Below are 20000 nucleotides of genomic sequence, written 5' to 3'. Positions count from 1 at the left end.
ATTTGATCTTATCCCCTGTGAGGTAGGTTTTCCATGGTGCTTATAGCAGAAATGAATGCAATGGGCTATCCACTTAGAAATGGTTTGCTTTGAAATGGCCTTCTCCACTGCCCTTGCAGAAAAGCCAGCTAGCAGCTGTTCAGATTTTCTGAGAGGCTTAGTCCTGTCCAAATAAAATCTAAGTTGTCTGTGCACGTCCAAAGAGTGCAGTATTCATTCTCCTTTGTTTTGTGGATTTGGGAAAAAGGTAGGCAAAATGAATGGACTGATTAAGGGCCACACTAGACACCACCTTGGGCATAAAAGAAGGATTGGTACTGAGGGAAACCCTGTCTGCATGGAAGATAATGAAGGGCTCCACTGCCATGAGGGCCTGTAATTCAGACACTCTTCTTGCTGAAGTGATAGCTAGAAGGAAGGCTGTTTTCCAAGAAAGTAATTTCAACTCTGCAGTTGCAGCTGGCTCAAAAGGAGTGAGAGTGAGCTTTTCCAACACAATGTTAAGGTCCCAGGCTGGAGTAGGGGCTGTCCGGGGGGGGGGGGGTCTTAAATTTTTGGCCCATCTGAGGAATTGCTTTAGCAGGGGGTGAGAGAAGAGGGGTGGTTCAGTATTACAATGTGCTGAAATTGCAGGGGCCTGAATTTTAATAGAAGACAAGGATAGGCCCTTGTGGAGCATTTCTGTTAAGTACTGAAGAATATGAGGTAAGCTGGGCACTGTTGTGCCCATCCCCTGAGTCTGGCTCCAAGAACAGTATCTTTTCCACTTTTCAGCATAAGATTTTCTAATAGGCCTCCTTGCCTCCAGAATGACATCTAGCACCTGCTAAATATCATTCTGGAGGCAAGAATGACATCTAGCACCTGCTTACTGAGGGATGCTATTGGAGAGCTCAAGGAATTAGTCAGGCAGCAAGGTTCAGGGTTTGAAGCTGAGGGTGCAGAATTTGGCCCACCTGCTGGGACAGCAGGGAAGGGGTCTGAGGCAGATGCCATGGTTCCACGAGTGTCATACTGTGCAAGAGGGGGTACCCAGTGCTGGCATGGCCAGTTTGGTGCAATCAGTATAGTCTTTGGTTTGTCCTGTTTGATCTTTAGCAAAACCTTCGAGAGGAGAGGCAGAGGGGGAAAGGTATAAACTGAGAGGCTTTCCTAGTAAAGGACAGGGCATCCACTTTCCAAACTCGACTGTGGGAAGTCCTTGTGCAGAATTTGTCCAATTGGTAGTTTTGAGGGGAGGCAAACAGGTCTATCTCTGGGATCCCCCATTTGTTCCTCAAGAGGTTGAACATTTTTGGTTCCAGTTTCTATTTGTGTGGGTCCATGAGATTTCTGCTTAGGTCATCTGCCAGTGAATTTAGCTTGCCTGGCAGGAATTGAGCTTGCAGATGCACTTGGAAGCTCAAGGCTGTGTTCCACAGAGCCATGGCTAGTCTGCAGAGAGGGTATGAGTGGGTTCCCCCTGCTTGTTTATGTACCACATAACTGTGGTGTTGTCTGTCTTTACCAATAATTGTCCTGGAAGAATGTGGTCCGTGAAGGCTGTCAGGGAATTCTGCACAGCTAACATTTCTTTTTGGTTGATATGCAGGTGCATCTGTCTCAGGTTCCATTTGCCCTGAATGCACTGCCCTGCCAAGTGAGCCCCCCATGCATAGTCTGATGCGTCTGTTAGGGTTTGGGTAGCAGGGGGTAGAGTGAAAGGGAGCCCTTTGTTGTGGTAGCAGGCCTCTGCCCACCAAAAGAACTCTGTCTTTATACAATAGGAATCATTGATTCCAGGTCCTGAGAATGTTGACACTATAGGCTTTTTAGATACCATTGCAATTTCCTCATATGCAGTCTTGCATATGGAATTAGTAGAATGCAAGAGGCCATGAACCCCAGGGCTTGCAGAAATTTCCTTGCAGATAGCTGGGTCTTTGTGGCCAGTTGTTTGAAGTAGGTTGTTAAATAAACTTGTTTCTCTGGAGTGAGGAAAGCCATCTGGGAAGTTGTGTTCAAGCTTGCACCTAGGAATACAATTTGTTGGCAGGGTACTAGGTGAGATTTCTGTTAGTTTATGGTGTACCCCAGTGAGTTTAGAAGTTTCTTTATGAATGCCAGATGTTTTAATAGCAATTCCTGGCTTTCTTCCTGAATCAGACAATCGTCCAAGTATGGGTATATTTGAATATTTCTCTGCCTGCAAAATGCAATGGATGGAGCTAGACACTTTGTGAATACATTGGGTGCAGTAGATAAGCCAAAGGGAAGTGCAGAGAACTGAAAGTGCATGGAGCCTGCCCTGAAGCGTAGGTATTTCCTGCAAGATTCCCTTATTGGAATGTGTAGGTAAGCTTCCTTTAAGTCTAAGGTTGCCAACCAGGCATCTTTCCCTATCATAGGAAGCAGCTGTTGAAGTGTTAGCATCTTGAATTTTGAGAATACCAAAAAAAGTGTTTAGAATAGAGAGGTCCATTATAGGACGCCAGGACCTGTCTTTTCTGGATACCAGGAAAAGTCTTGAATAAATGTCACCTTTCTTCTGCTGGGACAAGTTGAATAGGCCTGATATGTAGAAGAGAGAGAACCTGCTGATGAGCCTCTGCCCACTGATTTAGGGGTAGGTCTGGCCAACCATTTGGAGTTGGTAGGGTGTGGAAGTGGAATCTGTATCCTTGGGAAACTATATTCAAAACCCATTTGTCCTGGGTAATGAGTTTCCAGTTTTTTGCATGCAGGGTGAGCTTTCCTCCTAAGGGAGCAGGTAGTTGAGCAGGGCTTGGAAGGGTTAAGGTTAAGTCATTGTGCCAGTTTTCCATAGGGGGGGGTCTTACTACTCCCTGCTTTGGAAGTGGGAGCCCCCCACTGCTTAGGCCCGTGCGTAGCCTGAGACTGCAACCTAGGTGGGTCTGCTGTTCCTGGGTTTGGACTGAGAAGGCCTGGAAGAGGCTTGGAAGGACCAATTCTTTGAAGGCCAATGCCTACTAAATCTGGGAGGCTGTACTTGCAGGAAATCTTTAACAGTTTGTAGAGATTTAGCTTTTTCCTCCATCTTTTTGAGGACTTCTGCTTTGTTGCTAAACAGGAAGTCTTGGTTTAAGGGAGCATCCAGTAATTTAGCTTTAACATGATCTAGCAAGTTTTGCTTAAGCCATGCAGGGCTTCCAAGTACAGACCCAGTGACAGCAGCCTGACAAGATGCTTCTAAAGAGTCAAAAACCACATTGCAAAGTATGTTTACCAACTTGTTCTGCAAAATGCATTAAATCCTGTAATTCTTTGTGATCAGCATAGTCAGGAATCAACATCATTTTCTGTTTAAGCAGCCCCATAACATGCTGCTGATACTTTAACATATGAAACTGGCAATTTAAAGCCCTAATGGTCAAAGTAGCATCTAGAACCTCTATCAGAAGGGGTAGGGTTTCTGGCAGCAGTAGCCTTAATGCCCTTTGATCCTTGAGAAATGGTCTCTGGATCCACAGTAGGATTCTTGAAGAGGAACTTGTGAGAGTCAGGTACTCTGTAATACCTGTCAGGTTTTCTGGGAGCTGGAGGTTAAGTGTCTGAGGAAATGCTAGATTCCAAGAAAGCATCATCTACAATGTCCAGAACAGGAGGGATAGCTAAAGGTCTGTGTTGAGGAAGGAGTAAGAATATGCTAAGCCTCTTTTTGGAGTCAGAGTAATTCTGGCTTTCCCAGTAGAAATGCTCCCTAAGAGTGTGCAAGGTTTCACCAAAAGAGAAATCTTCTGGAGGGGAAGCAGAGGGAATGGAATCCTCTGCATCAGAATCTTCATAGGTAGAAAGGGGCAAATCCTGGTAATCAGAAGAAACATAAATATCAGATTCCTGATCAGAAGAATCAGAAGGAAAATCAGTTCTAGGTCTCAGAGGGGGAAGGCTGGCTTCCCCTAATTAAGGTAATAAGGTCTTCAGCCATTCTAAACATTTGTTTTTTAGGCATATGGGCCAGAGCATGCAGTTTGGTCGGTTTTCTAGGCGTGGGTCGAGTTTTAGGCCTGGATGAAGAAGATGGCGTCAGTTTAAAATGCAAGTCTGTAGGCCTGAATACACCCTTAGAAGCCGGTGCCTGCACAGCGGCTCTGGACCCATCCAAGGTAGAGATAGCCGCAGGTTCCATAGTTGATGAAGCATCTCGCGGCATACAAATGGGTCTTAGTAGAGGCCTGCGAATCTGAAGTAGCTGTTATTAGAGGCTGCAAAAGCACCTCACTGAGTACCGGCAGACTGGTGAGTAGCTTAACGTAAGTGTTGTTGGCAGTTTTGGACCTATGCGGTCTGTCTCTGTCTTTATCCTTACATTTTTTCGGAATATCGGTAGTCAGACATCTTATTGAAACCATTTCTGGATAGTTAAACAGAGTACCAAAATAATCTGCTGCAAAAATAGACTGACGACCAATAGTTCGGGGGTTGAACAAGGCACAAAACCGACAGAGAGACGTCGTGGTCTGGGCCTAGGCAAGGAATGCAGTACGAATTAAAATCTTTATGAGGTATTTGCTTTCCACAGGTAATACAATTGTTAACTTTTACTGACATTGGTTAAGAGCAAGAAAAAGGATCCTCAATGGGGTACTTAGCTTTTTTGAAAACTTTGGTTCTGAAACTCGAAAATGAAAATTTCAGGAGTCTGCTGACTGGCACTTGCGAACTGCTTCTGCTTCAGGCACCGCATGGCAAGAAAGACTGATGTAATGGCATCAGCTGCATGTTTTACACCCCTGACGACCTGATGTCATGGAAGAAGAGACAGCATCCGATGCAGGAATCCAAGACTCTGGTATTCAGGCCGGCTGAGAGCTACCTGCAGGCAAATAACCCCAAATGTGATGACTGCAACAGTGAAACACGAAGAACATCAGCCAGATAAGGCATAGCAGGTAAATGTTCAAACTGGGCAGCAACTACAGTCATTACATTGCAAGTCTAAAATCCCAATTCTTGTTTAGCAATGGAGAAAAGTTCCAATTATGTGAACTGCACTGGTACATCCTAACTGCATTCCTACATGCATGTTAAGTACTGACTAATATTTTAACAAAATAACTTTAGAGCTTAATTAAATGTCTTACAATAAAACCAGTAAACATTTTCTTATAGTACTTACAGATAAAAATCCTTCATAGGCTGTTCCTTTTCCAGAGACGGGGTCAACACCTAAAGACCTCTTCATCTGGTCTGCTGGAACTGGACAGATGGAATTTGAATAACAGGCCGTATGGCACACATAATTACAAACTGCAAAAAGAAAACAGACATGCATATTTAATATTACAGGAAGTAGTCATTTTTTTGCAGGTTCACTTGGCATATTATAGATATTGTTTTTGGATATACAGGTAAACCTGTCAGTGGTACCCTCTTTTAAATGGTAGAAGCAGTAGTGTACACTTACCTAAAACAAAATATGTTCTGCAAATGCTGGTAAACCTTAAAGTTTTCCATACAGTTTGCCAAGGGTGCATATTATATGATATAATCCAATTGTTTTGTATAGCAAAACATATATGTTTAATAATACTCTCAGCAAACTTACATAGCGATAACATATATCTTGTATCAAAATCAGCCAAGTGCTTTCCTTATGGCCTACACCAAATGTTAATTATATGGCTGTATGTTATCGCGTCTTGAAAAAATATTCAAAACTGTAGAACTTACTTAGTGATGTGTTTACAGCACAGAACTTCTATTATCTCACTGAAAAGTTACAGTAATGAAAATCTTTAAGTCCACTTACAGCATACTTCCGCTTGCAGCATACTTCCGAAGATATGCAATGCTATCCTCGCAACAAAACAAAAATGCAGTCTGAGCAAGAGCGTACAATGGAAACTCTGGTTGAATGATTGAATGACAAAGGCTATGTTGAAAATGTGAGACTAAAATATGTAAAGTTTCCAAACTTTTTGAGTGTATGTTTGCAAGCATACACGTGAAAAAGTTTAATGAATAGTTTTGTGGTTGCTACTTTTTTTTTTTTTTTTTTTTAACATTTCTTATGTTCTAGCACATTTTAACATCTGGCTTTGAAGGAAATGTGGAAAATATTACAAATCTTGCTTGAGAAGCTCATTTACTGTGACAATAAGACCTTGAGAAAATAGTTATTTTTTTCTGCAATGACACTCAATGAAGGTGGTCACTAAAAAGCCACTCAGTGTCTACCAAGACTAAACAATTGGTATGACCTTCACCACAGTAGAAACACGCACTTTAATATGATCAGGCTATTTTCCACAGGGATATGTCTCTTCAGTGCAATAGAAGATATTAAACCTGACAGCTGTTTATAACAGTGATACTGTAATGAAATTGCTCTGCAGGGGAGGGGACAGCTGTTTAGTAATCAGCTGCTCTTATATGTTTAATAAACAGAATGGACTATGGCCACTTTTTCTACACTTCAGGCTCTCACTTCAGTGATGCCGAACAAGAGATGTACAAAGTAATGTAGGTAGAAAATGTAGGTGAAGATGCCAGTGGACATCCGAAGATCCAGGAAGCGTTGCATTTTTATCCAAAGAACCACATTATGAAGAATTTCACTAAGCATATAAGAAAGTATAACAAGTGACCACCAGCAAACACCACGGACACAGTCATAAGTAGGTAATATGATATGACCTTTCTGAATGTTTACTGTCAAATGAAAACTAAGGTACTGTGCTGTGAATTTTTAAAGTATCCACATTACTTACTACTGACTTTAAGCCAATTCAGTTAAATGATGACATTTTACTTTTAACTGACAAACAACCCTGAACAGAAATATTAATTAACATGTAGCTGCTTACATTAATATGGTCTATAACAAATTCCCTACAGAAAATGTGCTAATATACATTTAATCTCAAACATTAAGAAGTAACTTGAGAAAATTGCTAATGGAACTATTTAATTTGCTTATTTTGGACTGTTGACTGTGGTAATGGACTGATAAAACATGCCCCATTTTAGCCACAGGCCTAAAGTTATAACAGAATTCCAGAAATAAGTTAAATTTCCACTTTAATACAGGTAACATAGACCAGTACATGCACAGTATTAAACATCAAGGTAGAGAGGAAAAGAATCAACATGTAAAAAAGATGCACAATGCATAAATATGTACAGATTAGGACTTGTGAAATTCCTTACAAATTCCAATCATGCAGGATTCCTGCTGTAGAAACTTTACGCTGTTTCTCCTGATGAAGGGTGAGTGGATAAGCAAAAGTGAACCTTAACAGAGAAATAAAAATATGGGACAGTCACTTGAGAGGAACATCAGTAAACAAAGTGTGTGTGTGGTAAAGAAACAACAGCATGAAAGGTAAGATGACTGACATTGTATATGTATTTATAATAATTTAAGAGGCATTTTTGAAGCAAAGTGGCTCTTTTCCTCTGGAAGCTTAATTAACTTTTTAATTCACTGTACAAAGGGCATGTTACAGACATCACTAGGAAATTGAGTTGTATAAATCAAGTCCAAGGAATGAACATGCTTGGTCAGTGGATGAAAGCAAATTTGTAGACCTGGTAAATATAGGAACAGTTTGGGCCTGTGATTTTTACTGGCCATCTGTATTTAAGAGAAATGTTGTACCACTCTAATGGCTGAACATGAAGACCTGAACAGCCTATTGATGAAGATAAGAAGCAAGCAGCAAACACTAAAGCTGGCTTGTTGCTCAGCATAAAAGAAAAATAAAATGATGCCATTTAGCCCTACTGATTCTTTGCAAATTCATTGGAAGAAATAAGTGCAAAGTAAAAAAAACTAGGTAAACGAAAACTACAAGTATCCTTAGGTCTTCAGCCCAATGAAGGAGTCTATTAAACTCTTCTTTACGCAAGTTTATTGAATAAGAAGTAAACAGCGTTTCACCGCTTACACAAAGCAGCTTCCTCAGAAGTAATAAGTATTTAATTAAAAAATTAATTAAAAAACACACCTTAAATACTTCCTCAGAAGTAATAAGTATTATACAAGTATCACCATACATACAATCTAGTAGGCAAGGAATGTACCCCTGTGGTTTTTGCAACTGGTGTAGAGTAGTAAAAGCTGGTAATTCTTTTACCATTAGGAATAGGAAATATCGAATACATCAGAAATTTAACTGTGAATCAAAATCTGTGGTTTACATTGCTCTATGTAACTGTTGCCCCTGCTTCTATATAGGGAAAACCGATCGTAGGGCTCGAGATCGGTTCTATGAGCATGATTATGCTATTAGAAAAGAATCAGAGAACAACGCATTAGCTAAGCATATTTTAGCTTACCTAGGACACAGTTTCTCTTTTATGTGCATTGATCAAGTACCGTATACTATCCGTGGAGGCCCCACTTCACTTATGCTAGAAGTCCGTGAACTTGAATGGCAACTGAATTTGGATGCATTCACGTTTCCAAGACTAAATGAAAACAGTAACATTATAGCTGTCTTAAAATTAAGAAGTTATTTTAGGTAGACTAACATGGTTCATATACATTGTTTATAAGTAAGGAAATGGTTTTAGTATGTTTATCTTTTTATAAGTATTATATACTTTAGATTAATTATTTTAGTCTTATTTTTTCAGTGTGCAGTGGATGAAACACACATTTTTAAAATTGTATGTTGTAAGAGTGTTGGACACTTTAAAGTAGAGTCAATGGCTTTTTAAATTGTAATTGCCAAGCCGTTTTGTCATTTCCTGCCAGTATTTAAGGTGTGTTTTTTAATTAAATACTTGTTACTTCTGAGGAAGCTGCTTTGTGTAAGCGGTGAAACGCTGTTTACTTCTTATTCAATAAACTTGCGTAAAGAAGAGTTTAATAGACTCCTTCATTGGGCTGAAGACCTAAGGATACTTGTAGTTTTCGTTTACCTTCATTGGAAGAAATGGAGGCAGTGACATGTTTCATTTCCCTGGACTCTAAGATCTCTGTACGTGGTGACAGTATTTCAAAGGAAATCTATGGTAAATCTGGATAAGATTTTTAAAAAGCATAAACATCCCATTATCTGCAGAGATTCATACAGTCAAAGCTATAGTTTTCCCAATAGTAGCATATAGCTCTGACAGTTGGACTATAAGGCTATGCCAAAAATTGATGTTTTTGCATTATGATGGCCGTCATGCATATCCACAAAATAGACATTACCAGAATTACCCATTCTAAAGACTTAAACCTTGCCTGTGATATAAATAGGACCTGCTGGAGAGATAGGTATGTATCCCAGAGACTACCCCATATATGGAACAAGCTCCCCATACATGTGAAGCAGAGTTCCTCCTTAATCTAATTCAAGTACAGCTTGGACAATCGGATGGGAAACTGGAAAGTCATCCCTGGTTTGGCATCTATGTTTCTGATGCAAACAGGTAACGTGTAAATGGTTCATCTCCCAGGTCCATGCTTATACTTATCAAAGGCATCAGAACTTGTCAGAGATTTGGTATGCACGTCTAGGCTTAAAAAGGCCCTTGTGGTTGTTAGCTTAGTAAACAAGTGAAATATGATGTTAGGGGGGTTTATGGTAGGAAAGAATTGAATACCGTGAGCTTTGGTGGCAAGTTACATTGCAAGCCAACAAACATCCAGGACTCGAAAGTATTTCCAATGCCCCCCTCCTCAAATTAAGAGCTGCGAAATTATAGATCTCAAATAGGAACCTAGTGTTCTCTCTCTTTACTCAACAATCAAGTTATTAACTAACTTCTATGTTAGGATTTTTATTAGGATTTTATCTTGTACTGTAATAAAATACTTTTTAACATAAGATGAAGTTAACTATGAACTACACTGACGTCAAAAGTTTTAAAGTGTTTTTAAAGTTTTGGTATTTTGTACTTTATTTGAATGTTATTTATTTACTGGGAAGATTTTAAACGTATTTGTATCAGCATGTACTATTCATTACTGTTTTGCTCTAAATTTCAAAAGTATGCCAATACCAGTTACTTTATACAAGTTTCGTGGTTGGAGAAATACTTACGAAGTATATATTCACTTATATCAGAATACGGTAGTGCAATTTTATTCCACAAGATAGCAATGCTTAAACGTTTTTTTTTTTTAGAAAGGTTTTAAAAGGTTTTAAAGATTTTAAAGTTTAAATTAAGTAATAAAAGTGACTATTATTGAGTTTGCAAACTTTTAGATAACTGGTATATGTTCGATTGACATAAATAAAACTAGGTTACGAGTAGTTTTTATGCTAGAAATAAGGAATTAAGTTGTGTTTTAGATGTTTTAGGACATATTTAATTATGTCTCATTTAATGTGCAGTATGAGATTGGTGGTTTTACATGTTAATTGGTGTATATAAATGCACTGATGTAGTTACCAGCCCACATCTGATGGTGTTTTTGAAACTAAAACGTACTTGCATATTGAGCGTTAGTGTGATATCTGTGTTTTTTTTCTGTGGAGTGAATACTTGGATTAAACTGTTAAAATGGCTGACAAGCTTTATATATTGGCGTTTTCACTGTCTTGTGAGTTTCTGTGGATTATACTGTTGAACCAATGGATAACAATGCTCGATAAGGTTGTCCTGTCCGTAAGCTTTACTGTGCTTTCTTCTAGGGTCTTGGAATTTGGTAAACATCTATGAATCTATTATGGTGTTTGAATTTCATGGAATGTAAGATCATCAAATCAGTAAACACTTTAAGAAATAATTCCATAATGTTCACTGGAAGGCCTAATTGCAAAATTAAATCTCCATTATAATGTAAAACACTTCAGTCACTTAATGTGAAGAAAAGATTCACTAGAGAAGAGAATGATGCTGGGAAAATCAAAGGCAAAAGAAAGTGGTGACACAGGCTAAGATGAACAGACAGCTTCATAAAAATAATGAATATGATTTTGCAAGAACTTAAAGTAGCAGTTCTTAACAGACAGAACTGGCATAATAAAATTCTTGTGGTCATGAAGAGTCAGATTACACTAAGCAATAAAAATCTGTGAATGAGACAGAAAAGATCAGTGTCAGTTGTTTTGCAGTGAGCCAAGTTGGCTTATCAGAAGGTGATGCAATGGTATTCTGTTTCAGCTGACAGGAGGGTGAATAGGCAGACTTCTGAGGTAGTTAAAAGAGAAGAAATTTTGAGTCAATACATACAGACATTCAAGACAACCATTTGGGATGTCTGCCCTAGTGTAAACATTGCATATATAACACCAGAGTTGAATTTGTGCGATTTCCTCTTTCTGTTATTGCCCAGTTTGACTTTTCTGGTAAACAAATTACAAATAAATAGCTATATAATTCTTATGTCAAATTTACGTTGCTTCTCTTTCTGTATTATTACTAGCTTGAACATATGCATATAATTTCAAGTAACATCTGTTGCATCTGTTTCACTAAATTTTACAGTTCTACTTTATTTTTAGTGTATTTTGTTAGAAGGTACACTTATATGCAGTTATTATTTTGCCTTGATGGCTCAAAATATGGATAAAAAAGATCCCCAGACCAGCCTAACTATCCAGTTAATAAATAGTTTGATTACTACAGAATGGATGTAAAGCGAATGGCAAGTTTCTTAGGTTTTGGGAAGTGTCTATATATTTGCATTCACTGTAAGTTGTTTGTTAAACAACTGTGAAAGTACATTATGATGTAGTTGTTTTAGTAGCATTATCATTTTATAGCTGGGAACTGAGAGACAGAAAACTAAGCAATCAGAAAAAAATAATAAATTAGACATTTATAGGTTGGTGGGAAGAGAATTACAGAATATACTGAGAAGCATAGGGACTAAGACTGAACCTTGGGACTGACTGTAAGGATATTCAGTGGTGGTGAAAATGCATTGTATATCTATGAAAAAGTTCATTTTGTAAGGTAATTGGAGCATAAATCTACTGATATTAGTATAAGAGGGAGATGAGCAACAATTTATGATAGCCCACATCAAAAGCTTTGGTGAAATTAACAAGCAAGGAGCCAGTAATGTGGTAAGTACTGCACTGGTAAGTGTCTGCCGGATGGTGTAGGTGCTGTCATGTTTTACAAATTCATGTTAGTGTGATAAAACTTCATTATACAGGTAAAGGATGCTAGTAAGTCGGTTGTAAAGACATTTTCAAGCAACTTATCTAAATGAGGTAGAAGACTGGTTGGAAATTGGCAAATTAGATGGTTTACCACATTTATGAATGGATGTATTAACTGCTTTCTCCAATTATTTGGAAATTCTTGTTGTGTGAGGAAAAGTTTAGATACATGGCATGTATGACTGAACAACAAATTTGTACATTAAGTAGTCAGAGAAAGAACAAATGAGTCAGGGGATCCATGACTGGGTAAGGACTGAATTACAAAACATCTCTCTTTCTTTGGTAGGCCTTCTTTCCTCTCTTTCAACTAAAGTTGTGTTATGGGGGTGAATTAGGTGAGATGCTTGGTATGTAGCCTAGATGTGGATTAGAGAATTCTGTAATAAATTCATTAGGTTTAAAAGAGTGAATAATGTTGTTTGATTTAGAATGACTTGTTAATTGGCTAACCTCTCAACAGAAGTTTGAGGGGTTTGAGAATGTTAAGGTTCATCTCTTATAGAGAACTTGAGTTTGTGCTAGGTTACCCCCCCCCAAAAAAAGTGACTCTCAAAATGACAGTTGTCCTGGCTAACTACCAAACAAATTAATATTATTACATTTATGTACAGTCACTTTCACATCTGCACAGCAATGTAACTATAGTAAAACTATCCCATATTGAAGAATTTTCTTAAAATCAAATATGTGGTAAGAAGATATATGCGTATATATACACACACACACACACACACACACACACACACACACACACACACACTTCTCAGTGTCCCAGTATGGATAACTTAGCCAATGAGATTGGTTGCTGTGAGGATGTGAGGTATTGCCAGCTATGCCGGGAGAAGTAGGGCAGTGGATGTGTAACACTATGCCAGCACAGCTAGCTGGAGTTTTGTAAAGAATTATATGTCATTTGTATATCAAACTGATTTGTACAGATGCTTTTGTTGAAAAAAATATTTGTAAAGCTGCTTGTGTTAAAAATATACCAACAGTGTGTCCTGCTGGACAGAAAAAGAAATGCACCTGTACATGTCAGACTCTATTATAACTAATGAAATTAATGTTGTAATAGAGGATACTGGAAGAGAAGAGGTTAAACTCAGCTCCAGCCAACTTTGAAAAAAGTATGAAATTAAATTACTTAATTTAGCCCATAAAGATTGTATCTTACAATTCTGATTGCAGCCAGCGATGAAATGTCTGTGCTAGAGAATGGTTTATTAGCTCCAGCAGGAGGAGTGGAAGTGTTTTATTGTTTTATGACTTCCAGAAGCTGTAACAGTTCTTCACAATGCTCTAGCTGTGTGAATTATTGACACATGTGCGAGATTCTGAGTCAGTAGCTAGGAAAGTTGCTATTTTTCTGATTCTGTGTGAATCTGTTCATTTGTCTTATTTCATATGTCCTGTGTTTGAAACTCTGGTGTTTACTGTAAATACATATTTCATATTTTCATGTTTTATTGTTAAATATATTAAAACTTTTCATTGTGGCTGGTCTTTTAGAGAATATGTTAACCTTTAGACTACTTATATATATTTGGTGACACTGTGGCCACTCCTGTAAGCCTTACTGCATTGGATAGACACCCTTGTAAGAGCCTTAGGTTAACTGGCTTTGGAGTGTCTGGTGGCAGTGTAACTACCTTATAGTCTGGGCAGAAAGAGACAGCTTGTAAATCTGTGGCAGCCTTTCCCAGGTGTGTGTGTGTAAATCAAATCTCCAAGAGTGTGTGCATCACCTGCTCAGAGCAGGGAAATGAAGCACTAGTTTCACAGAGAAGGGGGTGGAGGACCTTGGCTTGGACACTCGGCTGACAACTCAATTTTATAGCTGTGCCAGTGGAGGCTCTTACTGGGGACCTGGAGAGAGAGGGAGAAAGCCAGACCCTGGACCTACTGACTGTTCCGTGTGTGCTCTTAAGGGAGAATGTGCTTGATACAGAGAGCTGCATCTGGAAATACTGTGTGTATCTACTTTTATTCCAAGTGAATGTTCCTCTCCAGTGTTAATGGTGAGGATTAAGGCTCCTTGATTACTGGACCAGAGTGGGGACATCAGAGTTGTGCCAGACAGTTTTACTTATGGGTTAACTAAATGTAGCACTACTTCTACAACAGTAACTATATTAGGTTATCAAGATAAGCTGGAGACAACTGTAATACCCAAACTGACACTATAAGAATACTGTACTTCAATACAAACAGTATCACCTTTTTAAATGTTTGTGTTAGCAAATTAAGCTTGCTAATCACAACAGCCTCTTTTCAGGTCTGCTTCCATGACATGGATGAAACTGCAGTTTGGAAATGGAAAGTAGCTCAACAAATACATCAGACTGAAGCTCACTAGATGCTCAATCTTGGCTCTCTGTGTAAAAGCACTGGTTTCTGAACTACAAGTATACATGGAACTGTACAATACAATCCTGAACTAAATTTTCTTCAAGCAGTGCACTTTAGAAGTTACAAACAGTATATTTTTGTGCAAGATCTCTGTGAGCTCAGCATCATTATAAAACAACTTTTATATCACTAAATATACTACACCTATCCTTTGAAATTTTTTTCCCGTAATACCTGTAAAGGGAAAAGAAAACAGCAGATCATGTGACATACTTTAGCAATGGCACAAAAACTGTCAAGTCAAACTTCAGAAGATTAGTTTAGAAAACCATGTCAAATTTAGGAAGTGCTTCTGAACTGTTTGCACTTTAAAAAGTTTGTTTTTTGCTTAATTTAACTGTTAGGCTAACACACTCAAGTGTGCTAGCCGATTTAAAGCATTTACTGTTTGTTACTGTATCTTTTTGTCTGTTTGAAACAAAAAAAAAAAAACAAAAAAAATCCTTGTTTGCCCGCCTTTAGAATAGTCCAGTCTTCAGATTTTGCTGATCTCTGGGCTGTGTCATAGTTCCCGTGTTGTCCATATCCTTATTTGGATAGGAGGAAGCGTCTTTGTTCACCAGTGGGAGTGGGGAGCACTGAGCAGCCTATTTGTCCCTAAAGGAGTGGTTCCAGCCCAGCAACTTGTAGTTTATTGGCTGTTTTGGGCCATTTCCTAGCTCTTTTCAACCCCCTGCTATAAAGCCCGCTTTAGCTCACTTTTGCGCGAAGTTGCTCATAGAGCAGCATCGGGCAGCACCGGTTAATCAAGTTTAAACTATTTCTGGCTCCGCAAAGTCTGCTCTTCAATTTTTCCCTTAGAACTGCTCTACTTGCAATCTAAACAGTCTATTCTCTATCTGAAAAGCCCAGCACTTGCTCCTAAAGCATTTTTACACAGATAAAGGACTCAAACAAAAAGGAAGTACTTCATTCACCTAAATCCCCTTAAGTACCCATTTCCCTATAGGTCCTTTCTGACTCAGTTACACAGCAATCCTATACACTATTCTAGCATGTCGAAGGGTCAGCTGCTGGCGTCCTCTCCTGTTCAGCTGGTGAATCTGGGAATCTTGAGGCAATGATACAATTGCCTCATGTACAAACACAACTCTCTCCTCCTCCCAACAAATACAAATATATGTGAGAGATGCAACTATATAGCCAAACTGGAGGCTGAGCTCTCTCAACTCAGTACTGGCAAAACCAGTCAGGAGGAGAAGGTAACCAAGCACACCACAATCCCAGTCTCACAAAGACCTATCACAACTGCAAACCAAACACAAACGCACAAAAACATACTCGGAAGCTCTAATTAAAAATCGACCAAAACAACAGAGGCCTCCAAAGCAGACACCCAAGCGACCACTACCTCAAGACATAGCACATGCAACACACAGTTCACAAAGTCAGTGTGCTAAACAGTCACAGCCTTTAAGGCTAAACAACATGCCAGATACAATTGTAATAGGTGACTCCATAGTCAGACATACTGACGTCCCGCTCACCAGACTGAACAAGGAAAAGGTTACAGTAAGCTGCCTGTCAGGCGCTAGAATCCGCCACATAACACAAGCACTCAGGTCACTCCAAAGCAAGTACAAATATGACTTAGTCATTGTCCATGCCGGTGTGAATGACCTGACTACATGAAGAGAGACATAGAAGAGCTCTCTGATTATGTAGCCCAGGCCGGTATGACCATGACCCTGACCCTGAGCAGCATCTTACCCTCACCAAGAATGATGCCACAGTACAGAGACAAAATGATCAGCTTTAACAATTGGCTTCATTACTGGTGTCATTCTAAGGGGATCCAATATCTGTCCACTTGGGATGACAGGCTTGACAAGCAACGCTGCTTCGCAAGGGACGGCTTGCACCTGTCACCCGTGGGCTTCCAGATATTGGCCAAGGCTCTTGCCATCCCCATAGTGCCTTTTTTAGGCAAGGCTCAAAAGATAAACCCACTTCCTTAGAAAACACAAGTGGAAAAAAAACTAAGGGTAATGCTGCTCAATGCCAGAAGTCTAAACCTCAAGATGCACACTCTCGAAGCCCTCCTCAGTATGGAGAACACTGATGTCTGTGCAGTGACTGAAACCTGGTTCAAGGCTCCTGAGAGCACCCCAGCACTACCAGGTTATACCTCATATCATGCTTTCCGGCCCCAAAACTTGGACCGAACCACAAAAGGAGGGGAAGTATCCATATTCATCAAAGATACCCACACCTTCAGGTTAGTGGCAACGCACAAAGCATTGGAGACCATCCAGGTGCAACTAACCATAGGCAAAACTGCCCTACAGTTTGTAGCATGCTACAGACCACCCTCTCAAACGTAGGAACCCCACTCAGCCTTCCTGAAGACAATGGAGAGCATGAATGTCTCTCCAAATACCATCATATTGGGAGACTTCAACTACCCAAACATAGACTGGGAATATTACTCAAGCCCCAACACCTTAGCCCAAAGGTTCCTAGAATTCATAAACTCAAATGCGATGGAACAACTAGTCACCACTCCCACAAGAGGAGATAATATACTAGACCTGATCATCACAAACATGGGGACAAAATGCTCCACACCGGAAGTATACCCCTCATTGGTGAGATCAGACCATAAATTAATCTCACTGGAAATCTACATCCCACCCCCACCCCCTGCACAGAAGACCACAGTGAAGAATTTCTCAAAAGCCGACTTCACACTTCTTAAGACTGAAGTGGTATCTTTCAAGGCCCCTGGGCCAGTGGAAACCACAACCCACACCACTGAATCCTTTATAAATGCCTTCTACGGATCATGCAATCCCTAATAAAACCAAGACCCATTCCCACAAAGGCAGGAGTCTTGTCTGGTGGACCCCAGCCATTAACAAACTTTACAACAGGAGGAGGAAGCTACTACATGACAGAGCAAAATCCCCAAAAGGGAAGGGATCTCTGATCAGTACTAGCAAAAAACTTCGATCACTCATAAAATCATCCAAGGCCAACTTTGGGAGAAAAATCGCGAGAGACACAAAAGATAATCACAAGGCCTTTTTTAGCTATGTTAGAAACCTGGGTGGAAACTCCCAGATATGCTCAGAGTTAGCCCAAAATGACACAAAATATACTGAACCCACAGATATTGCCAACATTCTGGCAGACAGGTTCAGTGCAAATTTCTCCGCCCCCTCCCCCCAAAAGGAGAAATATCTATCCCAGCAGAGTGTAGCCTCCCTAACATCTCAAAACCCAGGTGAGAGCCGCCCTCTCCAAAGCTAAAAACACAGCATCAATGGGACCGGATGGTGTCCCGGGCTGTGTGCTACATGAACTCCAAGAGGAACTAAACCCACACATAAGCATACGTACCCAAAGAGTGGCATACAGCAACAGTGGTCCAACTCCACAAAGGAGGTGCTTCTACGGACCCTGGAAATAACCGCCCAATAAGCTTGATGAGCCTGGTCTGCAAAGCTATGGAAAGGATCATTATGGAAATCAAAGACATTGAGGACCTACAGACATTGGATCCTACCCAATTCGGATTTGTCAAAGGCAGATCCTGCCTTTTGAACCTAGTCGACTTTTTTGAAATGGTCACTAAGGCCATTGATGAGGGTAAGGCAGTTCACACAGCCTACCTTGACCTTGCAAAAGCCTTCGACACAATACCCCACTCGGGCATCATTGACAAACTCACCAGCTTAAATGTAAACCCATATGTCACAAGATGGGTTGCAAACTGGCTCAAGGACAGAACCCACAAGGTCAGAATTGCTGGAGCCATGTCAGACTCTAAGCCAGTTTCAAGCGGTGTCCCACAGGGCTCAGTCCTGGGACCCCTCGTTCGGCATTTATTTTTCCGAGGTGCAAGCAAACACAGGAGGATTGTGGCTGACAAAGTTCGCAGATGACTGAAAACTGGGCGCCATAATTGATACTCCAGCGGACACAAGTATCCTTCAGAAAGGCCTCATAGAAATGGATAATTGGTGCCAGAGCCATGGCCTTAAACTGAACGCCAAAAAATGTATAGTCATACCCTTTAGGAAAAACAAGGTACCCACAAATTACCACATAGGTGGTAATCCATTAAGTATGGAAGAGGTAATCAGGGACCTAGGGACGCAAGTCAAAAGTAACATCTCATTTGACACTCACATTGCCAAGGTGGTTAGGAAGACCTTCTATATTGCCCACCTTATCATGAAGGGATTCACATCTAGATCAAGAGAGGTCATTGTGCCCCTGTACTCTTCTCTTATCAGGCCCATGATTGAGTACAATGCCCCATTTGGGATGTATCTTACCAGACACCTGCAGCAGTTAGAAAGACCCCAAAAGTTCCTCACCAAGAGGATAAAGGGTCTCAAACATAAGTCATATGCTGCCCAGCTGAAGAAACTCCAGCTCTATTCAGTCGCATACCGCCTACTCAACGGTGATCTATGCCTGACGTACAAGGCCATGTCCAATCTGGAATTAAAGGACATGCTCCACCTCAGAAAACCCAAATCCATCAGAGCCACGAGAGCAAGAGATTTGAACCTCAGCACAGAAATAAATAGGACATGCTGGAGGGATAGATTCATAACCCAGAGGCTCCCTACACTCTGGAACAGAATCCCAGTCCATGTTAGGCAGAGCCCTTCACTAACTCTCAAGAGAAATCTTGACGAGTGGATGGGAGATCGTAGGTTTACCCTGGGGGTCATCTCTGTGTAGCTACTAGACAGAGGCACAGTAAAGTAAACCCTAAATGGGCGTAGTATTCTCATCCCAAGGGGTGGCGAAAGCCACACACACTCTGGCTAGGCTTAGAAATGCCCTAGGGCAGATAGCCTAGTATGAACCTATGAACCTATGAATCATCTTAACAGTAAAACAAGGCACAACTATAGCAATGATATTCTGCATGGCAATGCTAACCTATTTTATAGGCTTAGGACATTTGCCATGAGAATAACCTATAACAATAAAACATGAAAATGTGCTAGTGATTCATGCATCCAGGAAAGTAACAGTAGCTCTACACAGTAAAACAGACCAGGAAATGAAATGAATGGAAAGCTTAGATATTTTTAAGAAGCAGACAGAGCCAAACAAATTTGTAAATCGTGCACTCTGTTACAAATGAAAGATATCGACATTTGCAAGGAGATGCATGATCTCAAAGTGATTAAAAGATAGCATTTTCTACTGCTTACAGCTGATGAGGTGGCTTCAAGAATGTAAAGCGCTGTTACTTTAAACAAATCAAAAAAGTGAAAGCAGCAGCGGTGAACAAACCAAGAACCAAACTAAACATTGCTTAATACCACCAGTGAGGCAAGAACCCCAGAAGTCCCATATAAAATATCATCAAACTTTCTTTTAATAAAAAAAAGTTAAATCACATTTGTGCTCCAACTATGAAACAACTGGACTTCATCAGAACTTATAATTATTCACCCAGAACACACTAAACAAAATCCTATTCAAATGATTTTAAACTATCAAATCACATACTAATAACGTGCATGTTAAAACTATTTAAATTGTAACACAATTTAAATAATA

At 39.9% G+C, this 20000-nt stretch overlaps 1 protein-coding gene across 1 annotated transcript in view; it reads right to left on the bottom strand.

Moving 5' to 3' along the window:
• Positions 1–20000, bottom strand: part of CDC42BPG (CDC42 binding protein kinase gamma) — a 1192486-nt gene that overhangs the window by 210769 nt on the left and 961717 nt on the right. Inside the window, exon 25 of the mRNA XM_044075379.1 lies at positions 5120–5257. Coding sequence (XP_043931314.1) covers positions 5120–5257 — 138 coding nt within the window. The remainder of the gene's footprint in view (positions 1–5119; positions 5258–20000) is intronic.

The sequence above is a fragment of the Protopterus annectens genome, chromosome 6.part1, assembly GCF_019279795.1.
Source record: "Protopterus annectens isolate FY-2018-M chromosome 6.part1, PAN1.0, whole genome shotgun sequence".
NCBI classification, from domain to species: domain Eukaryota; kingdom Metazoa; phylum Chordata; order Ceratodontiformes; family Protopteridae; genus Protopterus; species Protopterus annectens.
This window is presented reverse-complemented; position numbering and strand designations above follow the sequence as displayed.